Source organism: Cavia porcellus, unplaced genomic scaffold, assembly GCF_034190915.1.
Source record: "Cavia porcellus strain 051 isolate PalLab524CR breed Dunkin Hartley unplaced genomic scaffold, mCavPor4.1 scaffold_10, whole genome shotgun sequence".
Lineage (NCBI taxonomy): Eukaryota > Metazoa > Chordata > Mammalia > Rodentia > Caviidae > Cavia > Cavia porcellus.
The window spans coordinates 41035365-41063254 of record NW_026947493.1 but is presented as its reverse complement, the minus strand read 5'-3'; the positions used below and the strand labels follow the sequence as shown (position 1 = coordinate 41063254).

Here is a 27890-nt window from a genome sequence, read left to right as displayed (position 1 = left end):
CCTCCTGTGTAAGATTACATTTTATAAGGAACAGAAAATATGGGGAAGGGAAGCAACAAAAAAGGCTCCTCGACCCCCAATCCTGAGAATCAGGCAGTGGACACTGCACCAATATACATTAAGCGCCATTTAGAGAGCCTCATAGACCAATTCAGGAATGAAGTTATCAATGACCTGAAGCTAGAAGTATGCAGAATAGTTAGAGAAATGCTAAGCACCACCCAGGAAAAAGCAGATGGTGGAATGGAAGAACAGAAAAAGAGGGGAGAATTGCTTGATGGAGAAAACAGAGAAAGCATTGAGTATGTGAAGCAGGTGCAAAGGGACTATCAAGAAATTAAGAAGTCTACCCAAGACTGGCATAACAGCTTGAAAGAAACTAAGGACAGACTATCTGAATTGGAGGGCAGACTTGAAACATGGGAGAATGAAATGAAAAACTTCTTAAAAATAACAAAGAAACACACAGCAATAATACAAAGACAAGAAGATGATAAGAGGAGCCATAACTTAAGGATTAAGAACATAAAAGAAGAAGTAGGGACACAAACAAGTGAACTACAAAAGCTACTCACAGAAATAATCCAGGAGAATTTTCCTAATTTAGCAAAAGGTAAAGATACTCAAATGTATGAGGCATACAGGAGCCCAGCTACCTACAACCCTAACAGAGAAACACCCAGGCATGTAATAATAAAAATTCCAGAAATTCAATACAAGAACAGAATATTAAAAGCTGTAAGAGACAAGAAACAGATCACTTACAAGGGAAGACCCATCAGAATTACAGCAGATTTCTCTTCACAAACCATCAAATCACGAAGAGCATGGGGAGAAATAATTCAAGCTTTGAAAGATAATAATCTACAGCCAAGATTGAGATATCCTGCACAACTGTCCCTGGAAATTGATGGAAAAACGAGGTGCTTCCAGGATAAAGAGGAACTGGGGGAATTTGCAACCACCAATTCAACCCTACAGAAAGTATTGCAGGATATTCTAAAAAAAGAAAAATACAAAGAACCCAGAAATAGGGGCGGGGAGGCCACAACGAATGGAGCAGAGAACAAAATGAAGAAGACAAACTGACAGCTACTGACAGAAAAAGAGCTCAACAGAAATGAGACAGAGAAGATTGGATGATAGGAACAGCTTTTTTTGGAGAAAATGACATCTTAATAGGTAATGCTGATTTAGTACCATCTTGTTTTGAAGTCTCATCTAGCTTTTGTTCTTCTGTCTCCAATGGTCTAAACAGGTTGTATCTTATTGGATTTTGTTAAGTACGATAGTATAAGAAAAAACCTTTTAAAGACAAGGAGATTATACAGAGACCATTCTTCTTTTTCTGTTAGTCGATTCTAAATACTCTATAATGCTGTCATTCTCTTAAATGGATTTACATTGTTTTGATATACTTAATGCTACAGTATATGAAGTTGTACTCAAGGACTTCAGGGAGGGAGTCAATATGGTAACTATTTTTGGGTCAGGATTATCTGGTGGTGAAACACTATTCTGCTTAAATGGTTATGTTTTGATCTGCCCTGTTTCGCTGTTATGCCCTCTTTTTTTCTCAATCTCCACTCCATTATTTACTTTTTTATTTTTATCCATTTAATTAAAGGGAAAAATATAGCAGGATATAATATAGTAACCCACTTTGACTTTCTATTATCTCGATTTGAAGCCCTGTGTTACTCTCACCATCTGGTTTTTGACTGAGGTTCCTCTATTCTGTTTTGCTGGATAGTATCAGGTTCGAAAGTTTAGGCATCAGCTGAGAAGATAATGAGATTCATTATAACGCCCATTCTCGTTGACTTTTATCTACTTTTGAAGACCTACAATATCTCCAATGTTTTGGTTTTGTCGGTTTTATTCTTTACGGTTTTGTTCAATTGTATTACAACTAATGATATAGGCAATTCTATTAGAAATAGCGGGAGGCATTATGGTAACCATTGTTGATCACCTTGTATTATGTTTTTATATTATCTATTATGTCCACCCTTTTGACTTGACCGATTCGTTCTGTTATGTCACATTTGGTTTTACTCTCTTCCAAAAAAGCAACAAGAACCGTGGGAGCAATGAAACCCAAAATGTGTAATAGTCACTGTACAAAAGAGAGGAAAAGAAAGTGCTCTAAACTATATAACTGCATGTATATTTAAATGTATGAGATAGAAAATGATATCACAGAGTTTTATTGGATCATTGAACAGAACTGTCTGCAGTATCATTGTTGGAATGTCCACTCTACAAGCTTTAATTTTGTGACTTGAACAATTATTTCTAAGATGGCAATATGTAATCCATTAACTAGTGATTTCCTACTGCGCATTTTTTTATTCTGTAAATCTGTATAACTTGTACCCCTTCACTGTTTTTTTTTCTTTCTTTTCTTTTCTCCTTAAATAAAAATTAAAAAAAAAAAAAAGAAAAAGTTTTCCAGGCTCACCAAAACATACATAGCAAGCCTTCCTTAGTGTGAAAGGATTGTGAGACATGAGAGAAAGTTTCCATCATGCAAGGAAGGAGACAAAACAAAACAAAACAGACAGAAAATAGACAACTTAGGAAACTGAAGAAAAAATACCAAAGAATTACATTTCCTAACCATATAAATGAGTAAAAGTGGCATTCAGCAATCCCAGCACTCTGGGAGGCTTAGGCAGAAAGATCCCAAGATCCAGCCCGGCCTGAGAAATTAGTAACTTATGAGACCCTGCCTCAAAATAAAAAATAAAATATTGGAAATGTACCTTAGTGTAATGATCCAGTGTTCAGTTCCCAGTACTGAAAAATAAAAGATTGGACGGATGGATAGATGGAAGGAAGGAAGGAAGGAAGGACAGAAAAATTAAAAGTGAGAGGTGCTATATTAGAATTACAGGATCATAATATGTATGACCATGTTGAGAATAAGGAAAAGACTGAAAAACTTTTATGAGAACTTAGCAATCAATACTTAGTGAACAGGGCAAACACAAAACAAAGCAACTGAAGAATATGATTTTTCAAAGCATACATAAAAATTGATTTCACAAAATAAGGGGGGAGGTACAAGTAAAAAAGAAGAATATAAGCAAAGCATGCTGCAAGAATAACAACATTTAAATTCTATCAGAAGTTACCTCCACCAGACTTCACCACTTCACCAGACAAGGACTGCAGTCCTTGGTGAAGTGCATATAAATATAATGCCTATGTTCCATATTCCATTGATGATCACAGATTTCATGAAGGAATTTTACTCTTTCTATGCAGTAACTTAATATCATCAAAATTAGGTTTTCTTTAACTTTTGACGGATCAAAATGTTGCCTTTGCAGGGCTTTGTAATGTATGAAAATTGAAAAGCTATTTTAATTTTTGTTAATACTTTATCCAATATTAAAATATGGTTATGAAGTGTCACATTATAAAGCAAATGATCTTCATGCTTTTCATTAGCTTCTCTCCTTAGCAAACAAGTACCTTTGGGTTACCTTACCTATGTTTTCAATAAGCTGCATTTGATTATGTTAGTGCTGGTCTGGGGCAGTGGAAATTTGATGCTTATTAACTTGAGTTGATGAAATGCCTTTTGGTAAGCAGACTACCCATTTGTATATCATTACCATTATGTCTGTATTGTCATTACCAAGAATTTCTGAGTGAGTCTTGTTATAATTTAGTGTCCACAAACTATGGGCTCTAATTTTTTATTAAATATTTAAAAATCAAATGATTTAATCAAATGATAATAAATGATGGATTAATGGAATTGATATCTTTTCCGTGGAATCCAATCAAATCCTATCTGTAAAATAAATTAGCAAGTGGTCATATCGGAAATTAAAAATTGAGTTGCATGTTTTTTTATTTTAATTAAAGACTTGAAATAGCTTCAAGTATGAATTGATTTCCCTCCTTTGGAACTGTCTAGGGCATCTAAACGTTTTTGACTGCCTTTTTCCTAAGATCTAGTGCTGTTCTGACCACTTCTGTTCCTTTCAAAGGGCATTCACACAGGGAACGTAAAGCCAGAAGCATTAGCATTTCTGTCAAAGTATCAGGTGACTCTGGTGCCCCGTCTCTGAGCAGCAAGTCATAACTGGCAGCCCCAAAGTATGATCTGGATTAGGCAAATAAAGGAAGTGCTCAAGCAAATAAAGAAAGAACTTAAAAACTTGTACTGTATTTAAAAAAAATTCTAGGAAGTAAGAATAAACCATGATTAGATCTATTGTTTCAGATGATGTCAGATGGTAGTGTTGAATTAATAATGATGATAATAATAATAATACCGCTGCCAAGGATAATGATGATATATTACAGTGCCTATCATGTACACATCGTTGCCTTCCGCTTTTTAAATTTATTAAAATATAATTCTAAAATAAGCAAAGTATAGTAGTGTGTCCACTTTACAGATAAGAGAATAGGCAAAGATAAGCAAATTAGTCAAAGTTGCCAAGCTAATATTTGATAGTGCTTGGGATCTGAGCAACACAGTGTGCCTCTAGTGTCCTGGTTCACTGTGAGAAGACTAACCAGGAGACTATTGGACTTTATTGTAATGCCCAGGCAAAGAATGAAGGCTTAAACTCTGCCCTAATGCCTAGAGTCAAGTTCATAAAGAAATACACCCCGTGATGTGGTCACTCATCGTCTTGTTGCTTGCAAATCAACTAAGATTTAACTAATATTCTTGAAAATATACACCTTAATATTATTTGCATGATGTGAATCTGGGCATCTTTCCTGGCATAAAAGGGAGAGGGGGAGGAAGGGACTGGGGAGGAAGGGGAGGAAAAGAAAAGGAAGAGACAGGAGAGAGGACAGCAAAGGGGAGTGGAGGGGAGGAGATGAGAGAGATCTGTAATATACTTTTCTGTGTGAATTCTACACTGATGTGGATACTTTTCAATTTTGGATATTTCTTATCTTAAAAAGTATGTTCAAGTCACTGACTTAATCAACGTATTAGTATAAATCTACAAATGGACTTGAGATTACATATTCCACAAACAAAGCTTTATTTGGATCACAAAACTGCATAGATGAACTGATGGCTTAAAATGTAGGCGTATGGCTTGAAGATTTATTCTCCGGGGTGTGAAGATATATTTAGTCCTGTTAACACTGGTTTTGCTCTGATTCCATGCCTGTAATGGAGAAATGTGTGACCATTCAGCTTTGCTTGCTTTTACATTGCCATTACACTCAATACTCTGATCAGTATTTAAACAATGAATATCTTTACTATCAGGACATTCAGACAAGTTTGAAGTCCATTGCCTTCCTGATGGAGTCAGAAGCTTTCCAGAGTAAAGCCGTATTTACTATTCCAGCCCTTTTTAGATGCTACACAGGTCATCAAAGAGTAGAGTCAAATCATGGACAGCCTAGAAACTGTCTTTTTCACCCAGGGATTTTTCATATATTTATTGTGAGGCAGAGGTTGTGTGAACACCAGATGCTGATCACATGCCACCAGTGGATTTGCAAGATTATAAGATTGGGGGGAAATGAAGGTCACGCACAGGGTACAATAGAGATTACTTATGGTAATGAATTGCATAATTTTTCTAAACAGAGTTGGATTAGTGTTCATCCTGAAAAAAGATTATAGTAGGTCTGATTCTTACAGTAAACAGACATTAAGCAGATCATTTATGTTCAACATATGAATTGTGAGTTCTAAAGGGTATGTGATTCATCATACACAAGGGGCAAATTAAACTGTTTTCTATCTGCACTAGTGAGGTGCTGCTTGAGGGCTTTGAAAAGCGAATAGAGACTGTGTCTCGGGGTCACAGATTTCTTCCTCTGAGTAGTGCTGACACTCTTCAAGTTTGTGGTGCTCGAGATTAAGAACACTACTCCATTCTATGGCTGTCATAGAAACAAACTTCCCCTATTTTGTGACCCTGTCCTCTGGATCCTATCAAAAATAATGCAACACCATGTGCCCACAGTTTCTACAGTCAACATCTGACTCCTGGTGTCTGCTCTAAACTCACTGACCATGCCTTTGGTGGGTTCTGCTTGTCTTTATTGCAAATTTGAGTCTGATTCTGTAGTCATCTGCCTTAGGAATGTTGAGGTGGTCTCTTGAATCAGCCTTACATTCATTCCTAGAGTGTATTTTTTTTTTTTTTTTGGCCATCAGCGCTTTTTTCCAAGATAAAACCTCTGTCCATTAATTTCATCTTTAAACTAGTGTTTCTTTATAATATAAATCAGCAATAGACTGAAAAAGCCAAATTACTCTGTAAGAGTCTTTTCCAAAATGTTGCAACCTGAATGTAATCATTAGAAAACATCATAAAACCTAAATGAAGAGTCATTTTATAAAATAAGTAATCGTTCTTCAAAATTAGTATGACCATATCATGTGCAGATTGAAAGACATCCATGTCCAAAGCCTCTTAATCTCATCATCCAGAAATCATGACCATTAACATCTTGAGGTAAAGTACCCAAGACTTTTCTCTTTGCATTCATATTCCCATATTGTTGAAGGAAAATCAGATTGTGTCATTGTGCCTATAGTTAATTACTGCTTTATTTACTTACAATTATATTGTGAACAAATTTCTCAGACAAGTAAATGTTGGTGGACTCTTTGAGATGTCTGTCATGCAGCACCCCAAAGTTTCTCTACCTGCCTATATGGATTCAGGCTGGACAATCTTCACAACCTTCACATCGTGTCAGTGCTTGTCACCCATTAACTCTGGTGTTCACAGACATTGTCTGCTCATCCCACCAGGATCTTTGTAGTCAGGGAGTGGCTCCAGTCCTTCATCTTCCTGAACTACATTCACCTAGGGAAGTTCCGACTCTTTTACTAGTGGTGAGGGTGAGCAGTTTCCAGAACAGGATTTTTACTCCGAGGACAAGTCTAAGAGAATGTGCTGTATGTTACTCAGCACCAATCTTTTTGCTCTGACGAAATTTGTGTTCCCATCAACAACATACAGAGGTTCTACTTCCTTCATAAACTCACCAGCACTTTTGATGACAGCCTTCCTGAAAAATGTGTGTTGATATTTTATTATGGTTTTAATTTGTATTGTCATGATAATTAGTGATTTTGGATATTTTTTCAGATACATTCTGCCCAATTGTATATCATCTTTGGAAAAATAGCTTTTCAAGTTTGTGGCTGTTTTTAAACCAAGTTTAATAATTTTTACTATTGTTACTTTTAATTTGTAGAAGTTTCTTATATATTTTATATAAAATATTAATATTTTACATTTTAAACACTAACTTCTCATCAGCTATATGGTTGCAAATATTTCCTCTTAGTGTATAAGTTGCTTTTTCACTCTGTTGATTTTTTCCTTTGTTGTTGAGAACCTTTTCAGTTTAGTGTGGCCGAATTTGTTTATTTTTGTTTCTGATGCTTATGCTTTTGGTGTCATATCCATAAAACCACTGCTGTTGTAGTTAGGGACTGGGAAGAGAACAATTACCATCAGGATATGGAGTTTATAATATTGTTTTATGATAGTCATCCAGAGTTAACACAAGAAAATGCTAGAAATCTATCCATAACACCTAAGACAGAATATTCAGCCAAGAGCCTGAATCCCATAGCAATGTTCCACATGATCCAGATGAAAACCCAGAGCTCATGACAATGCCTCCCTCCAGTCCAACTGGAGGTCTGGAGCCTACAAGAAAGATTCACACCAGTCTCTCTTATGGATCCATGCTGGGAAAGCCCAAAGGTCAGTGGCAGAAGCTAGAAAGTCTATGCCAGCAGAGTGAAGGAGCTGTGCTGGTAGGTTGAGAGTTCTACTCTGGAGCCGAGAAGTCACACTTACAACAAAGACGAGGGCTGTCCTGCAAAGCACCACAGCCATTCTCAGCGACACAGAGGCCCTGAGCTCCTCCGTTCACAAGCACAGTTGAGTATATGCCAGGAAGCCAGCGTGACGAGTTCATCCTGGAGACCAAGCTGCACACTTCTTCCTCTCCAGAGTCAGGAAGCAATGCTCAATGTGAGGACCAGAGCTTCTCCAGGAGAACCGATGGCTCAAACAGCAACTCGTAGGAGATCTCAACACCCTCAACGCATGAACGCCTCAACACACCAATGCCTCACTTCTCCTTCTCCACATTTCTGTTTATGCTGGCAACTTTCCTCAGGTGGAACATCTACACTCAGCAACAATGCTGATGTAACCCAGCTGGCATTAAGTTGACCACCAGTTTTTAATCCATAACAACTGCTGATACAAATATCAAGGAATTTTATCCATATGTGATTTTTATAGGGCCTTTAAAACTTTGGGACTTAGGTTTAAGGCTTTTTTTCCATTTTCAATTGATTATTACATGTAGTATAAAAGTATTGAATTATGTCACAATTTTTCTCCATTGATATTATTAGATGATTTTTTTCTTTAGTCTCTTGAGTTAATGAATTACATTAATGACTTTTGAAGGTTAAGCCAGCTTTGAATACCTGAAATAAAATTCCACTTACTCATGGTATATAATTGTGTTTCTCATTTGCAGAATATTATAGAGAAATGGTTCCATTTCTTCCTTAAATTTGTAATAGAATTCATCAATGAGACTATCTGGGTCTGGTACTTTCTGCTATGGAAGATTATAAGTTATCTATTCAGTTTTTTTTACTAAATATATCTTTATGCATATCTATTTCTCTTTGTGTAAGCTCTGTAAAGACTCCAGAGAACTGGGCTTCTGGGACGCTTTCCCTTTCTCAGATTATTCCTTGCTGGCTTCAAGAGTGAGTTAATTACCTTTTAACTGATGGTGAGATTCTCACTTTTAGCTGATGGCACCAGCAGCAACTTCTGGCCTTAGTAAACTATGACTCCCTGTATTCACTCTGTTCTTATTTTCAGGATGACAGATCATTCTATGACATCACCTCAGATGTATCTAACATTGTTTCTCCATACTTCCAGGTTGTTCAGTGTTTTTCTTATGAAGATAAAAGTGATATCCCCCATCCTCCTTACATGTTAGACTTGCAGAAACTGCAAGTCTCAAATTGAGTGTATGGGAGTGGTTTTTCTCCTAGTTTCCTTTACGTGAATGGTTTATGATAATTAGTGATTAATAATCAATTAGAACGGTAAAATTAGACTCTGTAAACACATCTAAATTTGCATGTTCTTTCTCAAACAACAGCCCTTTACTGAAAGTCTGTGATTTCCAAGATCCCAAAGTAGGGCTTCTCAATGCAAAGAGTTAGCTGAAGCTTGGTCTCGTTTGGCATTCCTCTCATCTATCTCACATAGCAGTTTTTCAGTTTTAATACATTCTCCAAATGTACCCTTTGATTTCTATATACATTTATTTGTACAAATATTTTAAGTAAATCTGTCTGAAATTTCTATCCTACATGGAGCATAAAGACTAAAGTCCCTTCTAAATACATGATTCTGATGAGCTGTTTTTTTCTGGCTTCATGCTCTGTTGCATTCCCAGAACATATCAGAGTTTAAGTTTGGTCATTTCTACTCCTATAAGCCTCGCTACTACCATTCATGTCCTCAGAGAGTGCCAGCTCGCTGTAAGTCCCCTGGACTTCCCCTCACTGTCTTTTTTCTTTTTTCCCTTAATGTACATCCTTCCAAAATCCCATTCACATGTGCAGAACAATCTTGTTATTTCTTAGACTAGTACTTGCCCAAAGCACATCATCACAAAAATTAAATACACCACTGAAGCTGTGTTTTGAAATGAAAATAATTATTTTCATGAGAAACCCAGTCCTTTTTGCCTGTGATCTGCAGTAGTCTGTGTATCTGAGCCCATAATTTCATTTAGCTAATGATTCAAAGTGTAGAAATGTTCTTTAAACCTATGAAATTCCATGAGAGATGTTGGCAAGCAGAAAGTTTTGACAACTGAAACACTTTAATCAGAAAAATGTATGAGGCACTCTTACTTACATGCATTTTTTTTTTTTTTTGGTACAAGGGCTGAACTCATGACCTTTTGCTTGCCAGGCAGGTACCTGTGCCACTGAACTAAATCCCTTTCCCCTATATACATCTTTTTTATAGTACATAAGTAGCAGAAAGACCCAGTCTTGCTCTGTGTCCTAGCTATCTTAGTCCAAATGATATACTTCTATACTTTTAAGGATGACATTATTATTCTCACAGGTGAAGAAACTGAGCTTATAGCTCATGTACTAGTTGTAAAATTTCCCAGAATGAGTCAGATGTGCAGAAAATGTAAATTTCTCCTTAACTGAAATTTCTCATAAGCTTGTATTTTTGTTGATGGCAGAAACTACTGAATATTTTCAATGATCAGTAGTTGAGTTACTTCTAGTTAAAAACATAATGTCTTCTATATAATCACTGAATAAATTTTAGAATTCCCCTCCCTGTATTTCTGCTATCTGTTGAGTCCTGTTCTGTAGACTTACTGGTCTTTTCTGGCTTCCCTAAGGTGACCCCTTGGTTAAGTCTTCAGGTATAGTATACTCCCTTTGCATCAGTTACTGAAATGTCCCCGGCTGGTTGTATCACCCACCTCTTTTGCAGCCAAAGACCTGCATTGCTGTCCATGCGTTTTGGTACCACCTCAGCTCTCACTGAAGCTGTTGGAGCCTCCAGCATCCTAACAGTCAACCACACCTTCCGTCTACTTCTCCTTCTTTGGGATCTCCCACCTGTAGCCTTGCAGTGAGGTCCCTCCTCCCTCATATCTAGAAAAGCTTACCAACTCACGATTAGTAAGAGTTATTGAAGCATTTTATGCAGGTTTGTGCCTATACCAGAAATAGTGGGTATTCAAACAATTCAGTTCTAAGACACACTACAAGGTAAATTTCATTTTTCCAGTGAAATTGCTTTTTGTTTAAATGTGGCTTGCCACTTAGGTTAGTGTTACCATACTCTAGACGCTTGACCTAGAAGATTGGAGAAATAAAGTAAAATACTGTTATTTTGACAAGAATTGGTTGCTGTGAATAGTCCTGGGCTTTAAATGTAGGGGAGCAATGTGCAGTAGTTATTAGCCAAGTTTTTTAATCTGTTATCTTAGTCACTTCCATTGTTGCTGAGACACAATACCTGACACCTGAAACTTCAAAGAAGATAGATTTATTTTGGCCTAGCTTTATAAATTTCATGCCATGGTCAGCAGGCTCCAAGACAGAAAAACATGGTGGAAAGACCTGGCTGGAGAAAAGGTGCTCCTCTCATAGCAGCCAGGAAGCAGAAGAAAAAAAGAGGGGTCCAGAGAGGGAGCAGCTATACCCTTCCAGGTTCTACCCCCAAGAAACTGCTGACCAGGCCCCAGCTCTATCAGCACAATCACCGATGAATTCATCAGCGTATCCAGTTAGCCAACTGATAATAATCCAATTGCATTATAGTCCAATCCCCTACAAACACATGTGACTTTGTGGGAACATTTCAGTTCTAAACCATAGAAACTACAGATTTAAGTGCAGCTGCAGCATAAAGATGGTATTGTAAGGAAGCAAGCATTCAGTGTTGCTCTACTCTTTTAAATGTCGGTGTCCCCCTGCCTTTTTTTTTTAAACAAAGAGACATGCATTAACACTTTTTCATAATTTATAGTCATCCTGAGCTATTTGATTCTTCTTCAGTATTTATTTTCAATATTCTTCAGGAATATTCAATATTGAATATCCAATATTCTTCTGGAAGTGTATTTCCATATTTCCAAATTTATATTCCACATAAATTTGGACTTACCTGTTGTTTTGCATGAATTTTAAGATGTGTCCTTCCACGTATATGGAGGAAATTCCATGAGACAATGCAATGGTGTATTTATAGAACTTTATTTTAATCTTTGAGACCATTTATAAGGTCTATTTGCATGACTTCTTTCGTGCATAGTCCCTTAAATACTAATGAAAAGCTTTGAGAAATTGTATACTGTTTAACTGAAATTAAGAAAGGGTGTGGACTATAATTTTTTTAACTATTCATCATTATTTTAGGACCTATTTCTTTAAAGCTTTGGAATTTGATTATCCCCAACGCACACGAATCACCCTATAACCTTATTCAGCATGGGCATTGAATATTTCATTTTTGAAGTCACTGAGTACGAGGAAGACAAATAGCAGTATTCACAGTGCCATGTGTCAACAGGCCTTTCTGGAACATTATGGTGATGTCTTTCCTCCCTAAATAACTTTTACAAATATACTGATGAAGACAGATTTCTGTTATCTGTCTTGAATGGGTCATAAGTTGAACTAGCTCTGTACTTTTTCCTGAAACAATGCACAGTTGTGACATGGTGTTTAATAATCTTAAGCCTACTGCTGCCAAAATAAACACAACTGTAAGAAATGATGACCTTCTCATCTTGTAACAATAAAATTATCCCTAATATGCTTCCCTCACTCTGAACATTATTATTCTGTGGATTTCTGAGTCCCATCTTCTCCTGAGGAAGCCCCGTGAAGAATACAGATTTGGACCAAATGACAGCATAGAGGGTGGCATTAGTTATATTAAATTAGAATGTGACCAAAAATCCTTTCTGAATTTTTCTTACAGTACAACATTAAGCCACACGTATTAGCCAATGTGGACCAAGGAAGAGTGTTAATATTTTGAAAAGAAGTTTTATGGGTGGATAGCATATGGCCTGTGACAGTTTCCAACGTGTGGATCTGACTCTCCAGTCATACATGGATTCTTTTCTTATTTAATCTGTGCATATAAAATCAACTATTACAGTGTTTTCTTGATTCTTTTTAAATTTCCCAAAAAGCAAGTCTTTACTGCTAATGACTGTATTCAGAAAAATGGTTAAAAAAAGTATGAAGAATAAGATTTTAATTTTATGCTATATTTCTTATTTGTACATATTCAAACAGCAGCATATATTTTACAAATTACTATTGATACATTGTGTTTTGAAAGAGCAAAATCTGACTTCTGTCACATTCTTCCTGAATTTGTCTTATTTTGTTCCCTGAACAAATTTATTTTGTCTTAATTTATTCCCTGAAAGATCTGTTATTGTTTTTTTAAAGTTTAATTCTATGATGAGTTGTGGGTAAATAAAAGCTTCTGATAGTTAATCCAGCTACATAAAAGTCCATACTGAAATGATCATAATCTTGATCTTAGATTAGATCTGATTAGATCTGAGCTAGTAATATCTTGTGATTAATCAAAATGGTTTGCATGTAGTATAAGTCATCTCGCAGACTAGAGAATCAGAGTTCTTTTGAATATTTGTTTTAATCCCTTCTAGGATAAAAATGGCTTTTGTTTGTTTGTTTTGGTTTTTACATTATGTCAGATTTCGTGTACGAAATAAGTGACTAGGAAAAGTTTTTGAAATACAGGATTTTTAGAATAACAGATCAAGAAACAAGAAATTTGTCTTGTAATTCATATTTTAAGAGCTGCTTTATTAAAAATGCCATTTTAAGGAAAATTTAATAATTAATCCTATTCATTTATAATTTCAACTAAAAGCATCATAAAAGAATATAGCAAAATAACTCATGGAAATAGGTTTGAGGTTTTCATTGTTCTCAAGAGTATAAAATACTCTGCAGGATTTATTAATTGTCCCTCTTCTGATTATGCAATTCCAGTCTAATTGACATCTTACAATGAAGAGCTGTACTTTGGCAACTACCATCAGGCATCTAAAACACAGATCACAGCAAGAGGTCTCAGATTCACACGGGTGCCGTGTTTACTGCATGTGTCTGTCATTCATTTCTGGCCAAGAGCTGCTTTGATTTAATCTCTTTTTTTAGTTTTTGCAAAGTTCATAGGTAGAATGCCTGAATCCCTGGGGATTCAGTGTGAAGCTGTGTTGCTCCAGGATTTGCATCCTGGTGCTCCCCATGTCCCTGTGCAGTTACATGATTTTAGGCAGATTTGTTGACCTAATCCTAAGCTCTCTTCTCTACAAATATGAGTTATTGCACTAAATCTCCAAAGGTGCCATGTGATTCTAAGATCTTCGCTAAATACAATCAGTAAAAAAGTACCCAACAAATAGAACTACTTTCATTTCAGATATGAAAGGTACTTAAATGACTTCAAAATTTCAAACCCCGTAATGCATCATCTTCAAAAGCCTTGATGTATAATATAGTTGCAGATTTCCTCAAAAAGTTGTTTGTGTCTCTGTGACTAAATTTATCAGGCATCATTTATCAGATGAATTGTGAGAAACTAAGAAAATCAGCCATCTGACCTTTGATTTTTATCAGCATTATACCAAATTAGCAGTTGTATAAAAATTATTCAAACAATTGTTTTAGTTTCCTAGAAATCCCTTTAGTCACAGACTTTCTGGTTCTGCAGATGACTACTTATGATGACAAGACAATGATAATGAAAAAAAAAACACGTTGCTACTTAACTATCAATCAGTCATTCAAGCTTTTAGAGACAGACTTTCTCAAAACTTACTCAGCAAAAATTGTGAATTAAACTGCCTACCCCAGGAAAACCTCCATAAATACATGACCATATAAGAATCATTAAACAAGAGAAGTAAAAGAAGCTAGGCCACTCATGCAATCTATTTCTAGAGTGAACAAATGTTAATATTAAAATAATAATTTAATTTCTCCTTTTCATTCATCTTTTTTTTTATTTACAGGCGTCCTGGTGAACCTCCATTGATAAAAGGCTGGCTTCCTTACTTTGGAATGACCATGAAGTTCCAAAAAGATCCTTTGGGTTTGATAAGAACTCTGCAAAAACAGTATGGTGACATATTCACTATTCTTCTTGGGGGTAAGAAACACTGCTATGAGTAACTTACATACATATGTCACAATTTCTCACTTATTCTGAATGCCTTTATATTTTTCTGCAGATAAAACTTGATATATTAGTGTAACATTGCCTTATTTGTAGAGCCTATACAAAAGCATACCATGTTCTTGAGTACAGTGATTATCATATTTTAAAACAAATTTCAGGATACTTTTTGTCATAACTAAAAAACCCCAATCTCATTCAGTCAACAGAATGTATTTTTAGTAAGTCTTCATTTTTTAAAGCAGATTTCAGTTTACAGAAAATTTAGCAGATAGCGTACAGAATTCCCATAAACACCTTCTCTTCCCTGATCACAGTTTCCCCAATTATTAACACTGCATCATGGTGATACATCTATTATAACTGACAAGCCAATAATAATACATTATTCTTTGTTGATGAGTTTTTAATTACATCTTCAATTTCATTCACTGATATTGGTTTATTTAGAATTTTTATGTTTTCTTAATTCAGTTTTGATAATTCATGTTTCTGGGAATCTGTCCATTTCTTCTCTGTATTCCATCTTACTAGAATACCAGTTTTCAAAGTAGGTATAGATGATCTTCTGGGTTTCTGCAGGATTTGTTTTGATTTCACCCTTTTCATTCCTAATTGCATGGATTTGAGTCTTTCCTTTTCTTGATAAGTTTGGAAAATGGTTTGTCAATTTTATTTAATTTTCCAATGAACCAACTCTTTGATTCATCAATTCTTTATATTTTCTTAGTCTCAACTGCATTAATTTTTGCTCTCATCTTTTTAATTTCTTCCCTTGTATGTACTCTGGACTTGACTTGCTCTTCTTTTTCTTGATGGTTGAGGTTTACAATTAGTTTGTGTATTGTAGCTCACTCTGTTCTTTTGAAATGAGAATTTACTATTAATTTCCTTTGTGGTACTGCTTCATTGAATGCTGTAAGTTCTGGTATATTGTATTGACATTATTAGTTAATGGTAGAAACTAATTTCTAGTTTCATTTTTTTATTGATTTCCAATTTCATTGCACTGATAATATTCATGGGATAATTTCAATTCTTTTGAATTTACTTAGGCATGTTCTATGAGCTAGCTTGTAGTATTTAGAAAATATTCTGTGTGCTGTTGAGAAGAATGTGCATTTCCCTGTAGCGTGGAACACTCTGTAGACATCTGCTAAGTCCACTTGTTCAAGTTTGGTTCAGTTTTTGATATTTCTTTGTTGATCTGTCTGTTTGATCTTCTATTTGTGACAGTAGGGTATTGGTGTCCCCCATTACAATTGTATTCTTTAATATTTGTTTTATATAATGGCATTCACTGGTATTTGCTGCATATATAGTCATGATTATTATCTCTTCCTCTTGAATTTCCCCCTTTACAAGGATGTAGTGACCTTCTTTATCTCTGTTGATCAGTCTTGGCTTAAAATCTACTCTGTCTGCAAATAGAATTGCTACTCCTGCTATTTCCTGGTTTCCTGTCCCATGAAGTATTGTTTGCAGTATACGTCAATCTGGGTTGGAGGTTGTTTTCTTTTAGAGCTTTAAATATTTCACTCATAATTCTCCTTGACTTGTGGGTTTGTATTGAAAAGTCTGCTGTGATTCTAATGGACTTTTCTTTATAGATGATTTGTTTCTTTTCTCTAACAGCCTTTAACTTTCTGTTCTTGTGTTGAATTTCTGGAATCTTGACTGTTATATTCATTGTTGTAGATTTTTTATCACAGCTAGTTGCAGTTCTACATACCTTAATTATCTGTATTTTAAATTCTTTTTTCCATGTTTAGGAAATATTCTGCCACTACTTCTGTAAGCAGGTTTTTCTTGTCATTGGTGCTACCTCCTGCTTTTTCTTTGACTCCAATCTTATGTTGTTCTTCTTTGCATCACCTAACAGCTGTTGGATCTATTTTTCAAAGTGCCTTGTTATTCTTAAGAAATCTTTCTTTGGATGATCATTAGCTGCAATGCTGTTTTCCATATCAGATATTCTGTCCTCACACTGCCTCATTCTGCTGCATATATTTTTCAATAGACTTTTTAGTCTCCTGGATATCTGTTTGAATCTGTTTCATGGATTCTATTTCTATTTTATGTTGAGCACTTATGGTTTCCATCATTTTCACAAGCTTCTCTACTTTTTCATCTGTATCTGCTTTAGAGTCACTAATCAAGTCTTGCATTGTGGTTACCATCTCTGTAGTTTTCTGAGAAGTTATTTCTGATTTGATTTTTTTCTGAAGCCTCATTCAACTGCTTTGTTAACTTCTGCTGTTACTATTTCATAGAATCCAGGTAATGGCTTTTAAATTGTTCCACCTCACTGTCATCTGGCTTTGTTTTAGGTGAACTGCAGGTTTGGAGTTACATCTTGCTTAAGTGTCTTCTTATTTCCTATTTCTTTAAGTTAAATTTCTGCATTGATGCTTTCAAATTGCTTATGCCAAGTAGCTTTATTGCTAATATTTAGAACTCTTAGGAAATGATTACTTCTCAGAGACATCTTCTAGGTGTAGCTGGCTTTTGGGTTTTGAGCCTCTTTACAAAATCCTACACCTTCAATTTATTAGGGATATGAAGTTTCTGCCTCTTTGATGTGGCCCCTGGTTTATTGGTACTGGCCTATAGTATTGTTTACAATCCTTAGGCAGTCTCAGTCTTGGCATACTAGGAAGAACAACTGATTAGAACAATTGAATCACTTAGTATAATCAACAGTAACAATAGAATCAAAAACAGCCTACAAAATGACAAACTGGGGTAACAATTTGACACTTTTAATAGTATAAAATATATTTGTGGTTAGACAGCAAAATCTAAATCAAGCCATAAAATTGTATATAGTACATATGCCCTCAATATGGTAATTTTACCCCCAGGGAAAAAATTTAAAAGGAACTAGGGGGGAAATAGACAAACACAAGAAGCAGAAGAGATTACACTAAGACTGGAAGACAAAGGAAGATCACACAAACTTTGGGAAACTAGTGAAGAAGACTCAGAGTAAAAAGAGAAGGAAGAAATATAAATAGAAACAGGGTATAACAACAATAAAAATACTAGAAACTGTTCATACTCATATAAAAACAAGAATAAACAATCAAGAAAAAGAAAACAAAAAGAAAAAATGGAAATAAGAAAAAATGTCCATTTCAAGGTGCATCTTTCTATCACTAGTAGACGAATTGGACTGATAGAGGCCAGGATGAGAGGATAGCAGATAATCTCAGCAAGACTGAGCCTTTAGTTCCACTAGCATTTAGGCTAGTTTCTGGCTATGAGGCTGGAGCATGGTTTTGTTCAGGCTGAGACACTCTTTGTGCCTTCTCCTCGCTTGAACTTGGCTCCTTGACCTCCTGCTAGTTTGACCTGGTTCTATACCTTCCTCTCATATGTTATTAAAGTCAATTTTGTATTGAAGTCTACTTTTTCTGATTTTTTTTTTGATTTTCACAAATGCATGACATCATGTGTCCACCATTACAGCAATATACACAACGGTTTCCCTGCCCTAAAGTCTCTGTGTTCCACATACTCAGTCTTGTTTTGCTACCTCTGAGTTCCTAGAAAACAATGGCCTGGAATGTACTTCTTCTTCTGAAAATGTTCACTGTATTTCATAATTCCATAAAAAATATTTACTAAAACAAACAGCATGATTACATCATAGATTAGGAAAGCCAGAAATGTTCTTAACCCCTTTTGAGACCCAGCTCTCTAGCTGTTAGTTATCTATTGCTGCATGACAAATCTCTCCTAAATTTAATGGTTTACAGTAACAACTCTTCTTTCTTGTATATTCCTATGATTACTGGCATAATCACTTGTGTCATCTACCTGCTGGCTTGGGCTACAGGCTCCAAGGTGTCCTCATCATGCTGGTCAGTCTTCCATGTCCACATGCTTTTCATCCTCCAAGAAACTTTCTTACTTACCTGGCATTTAGGATCTCAAGAAAACAGGAGGGAAAGAAGCAAACTTTCTTGTATATTTGGCTGTGAGTTGTAAAACCTCACTTCCACTACATTCTGTTAGTGCAAGTCACAGTGCAGCTCAAAGGCAAAGAAAGGTTAGAAAAATTGCCTAGGCCTCTTCCTGGACAAGGGCAAGTCATAATATATAGAAGCTCGTATAGAAAGACAAAGGCAGTGATCCTGGCCATTTTTGGACATAATTCTCACACCAATTTATCACTGGGACTAGTGACTCCCTTTTGTTAATTTTAATTTTTGTCTATATCCTAAGGGCTAAGCTCCACAGACAAAATTACACACATTCATTTGTTCTCTGATTTCTGGTTGGTTATTACCAGTGAGAAGGCAGGCAGAAGACCTATTCGTCCTCCAACTCTTACTTACTCTGATGAAACTGTTTACTCTTTCCTTCATTAGACAACTGATAACATAACTGATAATAGGTATATTCTCCCTCATAATCCCTTGTATCTACTATATGTACTTACATTTTGTAACTATCCTTACTATTTTTTCACAAACGTTTAAACCCCATTTACCTATCCCTCTTTATTCCTGCCTCTTCTGGGCATCCGAATTTAAGTTCTTCACATTTTATAGGTGCTGCTAGTCTTTTTCCCCCTGGGCTCTGTGACCAAGCTTATGTTTCTCTCATAGTTTCTAACTACTCTTCATTTTTCTTTTCTTTAGCTTTCTCTTTTGCATCTAGATGATTTGCCTGTGTTTACTGTCCCTAGTTACCCTTTCTAGAGCTCTAATAATAACCAGACTTTGACCTTGCTGAGATCATCTGCAGTTCTGCCTAAACAGATTTGTGTACCTGGTTTGACATTGCGGATCTGTTGTTTCTTTCTGAAATATCCTACTTTCTTGACACTGACCCTTCTGGTTCCTTAATCAACAGAGTGGTGCATATCTAGAACATTATGGATGAGTCTTTTTTAGTTCAGCCCTCCTAGCTTCTTCCAAATAGATTGAGAATCTTATGTTCTATGGTTAAAGAGGCAATCATGGTTTCTGCTTATTACTTACTTAGGGTCAGAGGCAACCTTTTATGTATACTGTGATTTAAATTCAGAGCTACCATTTTAATGTAATATTTGAGTTAAAAATAATCCAATTGGGTGAACTACTGGACATGGTGGATCTCCCCCATGAACAAACAGTATTAGTTTTATTACAATTTACCCTTTTGCCTGGTACCTGCAGATCTCTTCTAAAAATTTTGTGTACTCTAATGTCAGAAAAAATTAAAATGGAAAAAATCGTGCATCTTTGAATAAAAAAAAGAACTGTAATATAAAATGTGACCCTGCAAGGCTCCCCAAGATCCATTCTACAATCCATTCTCCATTCATGCTCTTTGGTACTGTTTGCCTTGTGCTTGCTGTACTATTAACATGCCACACTTTTAGAACCATAGCTTTTGTGCCTCTGCCCTGCCTCTTGCTGTTCTTTATGCTAGGGTGCTGTTCTTTCCTGACTGACAGGACTTATCTTTGAATCTATGGTCACATACTACTTCCTACTGCAATCTTTTCTTCCCTGCCCAAACCTTTGGTACGTCTTCTTCAGGTTCCAATTCCTCTTGCTATTACTATTCTTAGAGCATTTAACACATTGTGAATTTATTGTTAATTCACTTGTCTGTCTCCCTTCATTATTCTGTTGGCTCTTGTATTATCAACATTTAGTTCAGAGCTCAGCAATAATTGATTCACAGTAAGTCAGTAAGTTTTCATGAAAAAATTCCAAGAATCTTATAATTGATGAAATACTATAGTATATATAAAAGACACAGCTGGTGCTTCTTTTGTAAGTGAGTGTTTGGCCCAAAGTACAAAACTATGTTCTCTTTTAAAAATCATGTTTACCTAATGAAATTAAAGCTCATGTTTCCAGTAAGTAGGTGCAAAAATTATTTTAAAATTTCAACTTTTCCGTTTTAAGTGATGTTATGCAAATTTACCTATGATGATTTGGCAGAAATTTGTGAAAGATTTAAATAACTTTATCACTTTACCAAAAAAAGTGGCTTTCCTTTTTTTACATTTGTTTTTTGGGTACTGGGAATTGAACTCATGACCTCGTGCTTGCCAGGCAGGTGCTTATGACACTGAGCTAAATCCCTGGCCCAAAAGTGTTTTGTTTTTGTTTTACATTTGACATGTTAATTTTAAATTCTGAGAACCTTACTGAATTTTTAATTTCTAAATAATTTAGCCATGGTTACATATTTGAACTCAATAGTAGACAAACACAATTGAATAAGTACTACTGCCTTTCTTTCACTTCTTACTAGAGTTTGAATAAATTCCTGTCAATAAATCCTGTTACTGTGTATGATTCTAATGATCAGATTCCAAAGTAGCTCATTTAGAAAATGAATAACAGAGTCTTCCACCCCTGTCCCATAACGTGATTTCAGCTAGTATACATTCTTGCAGGATGAACAAATGATTGTCATCCTAAAAAGTCTCAAGGGACGTGGATGTCATTTTAATAAAGAAATTAAAATATACATCTTTTCATGAGAAACCACTTAAATTCATGACCTGTCTCAGAAAATAGTTCTCTAATTGGTTTTGTGTGGTGGTGCAGTGGAATCATTTTCCTTAGATGTCACCCCAGCGAAGTTCCACTGTACATCATTGTCAACAGCTAGCAAAATCTCCCTAATAAGAAGGGGACTATGTAAAAGTGGTCATCTTCATAAAATAAAAAGTTGGCTCATACTTCATTCACACAGCTAACACTTTCAGTTTGAGATTTTTAGACAAAGAAATTGAAAGGTTATAATTATGGAAAAATTCTTTAAGTTTAAAATTTGTCTTATATTTGTTGGCTGAGTATTTCTATCCCAGGCAAATAGTTGTCCTGAATTTCCATGGCTAGGTCCCTATACAATATCAAATATCAGACATAAAAACATCAAAATTAATTTCTAATGATTCAAATGTTAAACTTCTTGTGTATAAGACATCACGATTACTATCTAGATTTTTTAAAAATACATTCATCATTGTACTTTGAACCATGTAGCTTCAGTTTCCTAAAAAAAGCAATTCTGGTGAGGGAAAAGTCTATTGCATTAGTAAATGAACAGGTACAGATTATACAGGAATGCTAGAATTAATATCATAAAGAACTTTTTAGGTTATCTCCCTTTAAAAGGAAGAGACTAAAATAATTTAAGAGAAAGATATTAAAAAGTTTTCCCCTTTTCAAATATACTGTTTAAAAGAAGGACTGTTTAATTATATTTTTTCAGGCAGGGGGGACCCATTTTGACATTCATATTTTAGACAAATGCGAACTCTGAAATTCCTTAAATCACTATTGCATACCAACTGCTGACAGTATTCTCTTCTCTTCTGAAAACATGGCAAAAGATATTGTTTCTACTATGTGATCTTTGTGAACTAGGCTACGTGCCTATTGACTCACGGCAATCATTTACATAAAGCCACACTGGAGCAAAAGTTAATTTTGACCCAAGAATACATAGCCCATAACATAACTTTTCAGAAGATTTCCTTTGTTAGAAAATTTAAATTCCTTCTATGAATGTATATGTGTTTTCCTAACTGTCTGATTAAGATCACAAAGAAACTCTGGTTTTGCATCTCACATTAGCAGATGGTGGACAGATGGTTTAAATTAATATTAATTTTGGAAAACTTAGCTTAAATTGTTTATACTGAAGATTAAAAGTTGGAAAGCCAGATAACATCTCCAGGGTTATTAGTACTTCCAAACCCACTTGGAAGGTAAAATCTGAATAATCAAAACTTGTACTTCTAAAGCAATCCACATCTCAATCAAAAAGATAGAAGGTAAAATGCATCGTGTCTTGATGTTGAAGAAAATTAAAATAAAAACAAGAAGGAGAAAATACAAATCATAGAATAAAAAGATCTTGAGAAGGACAAGAATTGAGAATTTTATCAGCAAATAGACCAAAATTAATCAGTAATGATTTTTTTAAAAACCTAGAAAAATAATTGTTTTTAAGAAATATATTAATAACTGGCAAACCTGAAACAGTTTTTCTCACATTCAACATGTGTTTCTTTTCTTGGAAATGAACTTCACATTTCCATTGTATGGAAGGACAGAAGAGAGGAAAGAGAAATAGGGGCAGAGAATGTGTATATTTCTGGTGAATTACAGAGAAAACACAAACTTATATACATCCAGCCTCTACTTCAAGAGCCCAGGAGCAGGTAGCAGGTTAGGGTCTGAACACATTGTCTTCCCACTTATATTTAGTTGAAGATAGAAAATTAGTAGGAAAAATTTCAAAATATTCTGTAAAGATGTGTGTGTTTTACAGTTAAATAGTTTTTAATTCTCTGAGTTTTAGGGAATCTTTTAAAATAACCCTAGAATTATTTAGCAAAATCTTTTCATTTAATAAAAGAAGATTATCACTCAACACCTGAGAAAATATACAACTTTACCTGAAATTGTATCTCCTGAAAATAAGAGAATTGACACTTTTTCTCCAATTATTTGTCAGGCAGATGCTGGAAATTTTATTTAATTAAATGGTGATGGAAAAGCAGGTGTTATTAAATATGTGCAAATCCAGTTGAGTCCATTTTGTTTTCCCCAAGATAGATAGATAGATAAAGTAAATATCTAGTTTACTTTGTAGAAGACATTCTTTGGTGTTAGATGAAAAAGAGTAGCTCTTTTAGCCTTCCCTCATTCTTAGATTGGCTTTATAAAAGGGGAAATGGAGTGAAGAAAATTCAACTTATATGATTCATTTTTCAAAAATAAACCACAATGTATATACATTAAAAACTTTAACCATATTTTCAAGGACTAAATCAAAAACACATTTATCCTACTTCTAGGAGTTGGCTGAAAGTTATTTAAAAATTTATCCTAAGGGGCTGGGGATTTAGCTCAGCGGCATAAGTGCCTGCCTTGCAAGCAGGCAGTTGTGAGTTCAAGCCCCGGTACCGATAAAAAAAGAAAAAGACAAAAATAAATAAATAAATAAATAAAAATAAAAAAGCACACAGTGAGAGGTTTCTAAAAAAAAAATTATCCTAAATAAATTAGAACAAATCAAATTTTTGTGATGCCATTTGTGTTACTATACATAACAAATGGAATGTACTCCAGCTAAAAAGATAGAGAAAGAATGAGAACGAAACAGAGACAGAGAGAGATGGAAATTTTAGGATCATCTAAACTTCCTATGTATTTTTGGAAAGGAGAGATTTATTAAATGCTATTATTGGGTACTATATACATAATATTTCTAATTACAAGGAATTTAAAACAGCACTCCAGTGAGAAGAAACCAGCATTTTATAAAGAAAAGCATAGCGAAGAAGTTTCTTGTCCAGGCTATTTCTTCAATGTTGAACACTTTCTCAGCTTTCTTAATTGATAAATGCTTGGGTTGAGCTCAGAACTCTCCAAGGTCCTTGCCAGTTTTGAGAAACGGACGTAGTATAATTGTTTGTGTTCCTCAAGGGTGCCTCCTGGTAATATTCACTTGAGGATCTTGTCCATAATAGAGACTTGTAAGCTTTATCTTCAAGCATTATGAATCAGAATCCTGAAGGAATCTGTATTTAAGTTTAGTTAAGTTTTATATGAAAGATAGTCATTATCTCAAGGAATGCTTCCTGACAACTTGAGGTAGGCTACAGCCAATTCCATTTCTGACACCTTCTGTTTTATCTAACCTATGCTCTGTCACTATTGATCATGACCCAATGATTTCTTCATCTTCATATCCCAAGAAAAATGTGAATTTCTGGCACTGTTCAATAAACACATGAATGAATGGATGAACTAATGGGTTCTAGATTAAAATCCTGTGTAAGTTACAATTCAGTATGTGATCTTGAATATGTTCCTGAATCTCCTTGAACCACTATTTTCTCATCCATAAAAATGAAGTGCTGGGTTTTTTATTTAGTTTTGTAGTTTTAAATTAGATGAACTAGATATTCAGCTATTCTTAAGAGCATTATTAGTTACCTAAGTTAAAAATTATTATATTTGACCAAAGCTGACATGAAATATATAAAAGTCCTTATAAATTATAAATGAAAACTACTGGCATTACATCTTATCAATTCATTTTATTGCTTTCTAGGAGAAAATGAGAAATGTTTACATAAATGCATCATGAGAATATTTAAGGAATATTTAAAGTGTTTGAGTAGTTTAGTTAAAATTAAAATTGTGAGTGTAAACTATTATACAAAAATCATTTAGAACTTCAGTATATTTAACTTCAAGCTTCTAGAGTTTTTTACATGATCTTCTGATTTTAAGTGAAACCTGTAGTAGACCTTTGAGTGAAATGGGTTATTATTAATTTTGTGTTTTAGTTAATGAAGTCTTTCTAATTTTGATTAAAATGTTTTAAGCTAGGCTTAGTGATATGCAATTGGGAGGCTGGGGCAAGAGGATGAGAGTTCAAAGTCAGCCTGGACTTCACAAGAAGACCATGTTTCAAAACAAATGCAAATTTAAAGTACATATATTTTTGCTCTGCTACCAAATAAACTCTGATTCTTTCCTTTTCAGGCAAATACATAACATTTATTCTAGACCCTTTCCAGTACCAGCTGCTGAATAAATATCACAAAAAACTGAGTTTTCAAAGACTTACCCGAAAATTATCAGTGAGAGTATTCTCTATAAAGATTCTGGAAAACTATGAGGACCTCGACCATGAACTTCACGGTGCCTATCAATTTTTGCAAGGCAAATCATTGGACATAATCCTGGAGGATATGTTACAAAATATAAAACAAACATTTGAGTCCCAGCTATTAAAAACCACAAATTGGAACAAGACACAGATGTTAACGTTTTGCTGCACAATGGTATTTGAGATCACATTTACAACAATGTATGGAAAAGTTCCTGAGGATGACAGAAAAACATTTATCAGTGAGCTAAGAGATAATATTTTAAAATTTGATGATAAATTCCCATATTTGATGTCTGACATACCTATTGTGTTCCTACGAAATGTCAAATCTATACGGGAGAAGCTTATAAAGTGCATGACCCCAGAAGAGTTAGCGAAGATACCAGGAAGCTCAGAAGTTGTTCAGAAGAGGCAAGATATTCTGGAGAAATACTATGGACTCGAGGACCTTGACATAGGTGGTAAGAAACTTCTGAATTATTACTTGCCTAAAATAAAATAATTTACAGTAGACCTTTGAAATAAAAAGACAAAATGGCGACCTTGAAATTTTTTATGTTCTTTCTAATTGGCTAATGATAAAATGTTTTATTCTGAAAAAACCCTCTCTGATAATTGATTTTTTTTTTTTTTTTGCTGAGGTGGTAAAACAAGATACTTAATGATGATAATGAGAAAGAGTATAACGAAGCAGCATTACTCCTCTTATCTCATCCCCCACTTTCCTGCCCCCTATACACATTACATTTTAAACTATTCTCATTAAGCAGAAAATTAGACTTCAGAAGCCTATTGGTTCTCATTAGCATGCACTGATCCTTGGCTGGGTCTGTGTCCTAACATCTTTTAATTAGCACACTGCAAATCTAATCAGTGTAATAAATGCTATTAATCTTCCTTTTCACTTATTTTCTCCTAGCACATCATTTTGCCCTTCTCTGGGCCTCTATCGCAAACAGTATTCCAGTTATGTTCTGGGCCATGTATTATGTTCTTCGGCACCCAGAAGCTGCGGAAGCCCTGCGTGATGAAATTGACCATTTGCTGCAGTCAACAGGTCAAAAAAAAGGGTCTGGATTTTCCCTTCACCTCACCAGAGAACAATTGGACAGCCTGGTCTGCCTAGGTAATTTATTTTTATCTGTTGTGAAGAAAAGAAGGTACCTTTCTGCAAACTCAGTTTATCACTCATAGCTGTTTACCAAGAGGTGGAGGACACAGCTGCCTAATTGACATAATAACACCCATTTACATCAATTATAAATTATGTAGTTTATAGCTGTAGATACTCTCATTGCATGTAAACATTAAGGCCTAGGTAATTAACTATGCAAGATATGCAAAAGGCTAAACCAAAGCTTTGCAATTATTTGAAAAAAATAGTTTATGCCTATTAAGTCATTTGATTCTGAGCATCTGTTGGTGTGCTACTGCTTTCCAAACATTGCTGCACGATCTTGACAAGCAAAGAATTGGAAGATTGAAAAGCAAAGTATTTCAGAGAGGAACACTATGTGCAAAATGTATTTATTCTTCCTTAAAATGCTGTCTATATTTTTAGGCCAAAATTAGTATGTTTTGTATAGCTTGGAGTATATGGTTCTCAAAATGTGGTAAAGGTGCTTCTCACTGGAAATTCATGATTTGAATGAAGAAGAAAAGGAAGAAAGAAGGGAGAAAGAGAGAAAACAATACCAACTTCAAACTACTCCATGTCTACTATTGATATTTTATAAAATATTCACTCACTTTGAAATACCCATATTCACTATATCAAATACTTTGAGGTTAAAAGGACCAACATTTTAAAAGAAAATCTACATATGCCTGTACATCTGTAACATGAGCTCCTGATTACAGCAGATTGTATTCACCTTTCCTGATTTTGACATGACTTTTCATTATGTTCCAGTAAGTTAAATGTTATGTTAATGAATTATTCTATATTTCCTCTGTATTTACATTTCGTCCTGTACTACTCTTTAGGATACAATATTCCTAGCTCCTTTAGACAAATGCTACGGAAAAAAATGCTTATATATTTCTTATACTCCCTCCTTAACAGTCTATGCTGGTATTTTACCCTGTGTTGGCCTCAATTTCTTATCTTTTTAATACATTCTAGGTTTTTTGATTGCAACATCTGAGAGCAAATCCCTTCCTACTCTTGCCTATGGCTGAACACTAGGTAGAACTGAGAAGAAGGGCCCCAGTGTTGTAGAGATTATTCTCACCGATCACACTAAGACCAGTTAGAGAAAAATACCAGAAAATGTGCTCTGAACTGGCCAAGGTTAGGAAAAATGTCACCTCATTGTTTGGTGTCAAATGTATTATCAAAAGAATCTTGTATTTTCTTGCAAAAGCAAATGATCTTAACAGTACTATAATCCAAACATTATTATATTTTTCTTTGCAGAATTCACAAGGCACAAATACACAAAATTTGTC

At 34.9% G+C, this 27890-nt stretch overlaps 1 protein-coding gene across 2 annotated transcripts in view; it reads left to right on the top strand.

Moving 5' to 3' along the window:
• Positions 1–27890, top strand: part of LOC100717521 (cytochrome P450 7B1) — a 179742-nt gene that overhangs the window by 136040 nt on the left and 15812 nt on the right. For both annotated transcript variants that reach the window (XM_013144062.3, XM_063257382.1), the window contains 3 exons: positions 14623–14759; positions 25310–25900; positions 26359–26565. In XM_013144062.3, coding sequence (XP_012999516.1) covers positions 14623–14759; positions 25310–25900; positions 26359–26565 — 935 coding nt within the window. The remainder of the gene's footprint in view (positions 1–14622; positions 14760–25309; positions 25901–26358; positions 26566–27890) is intronic.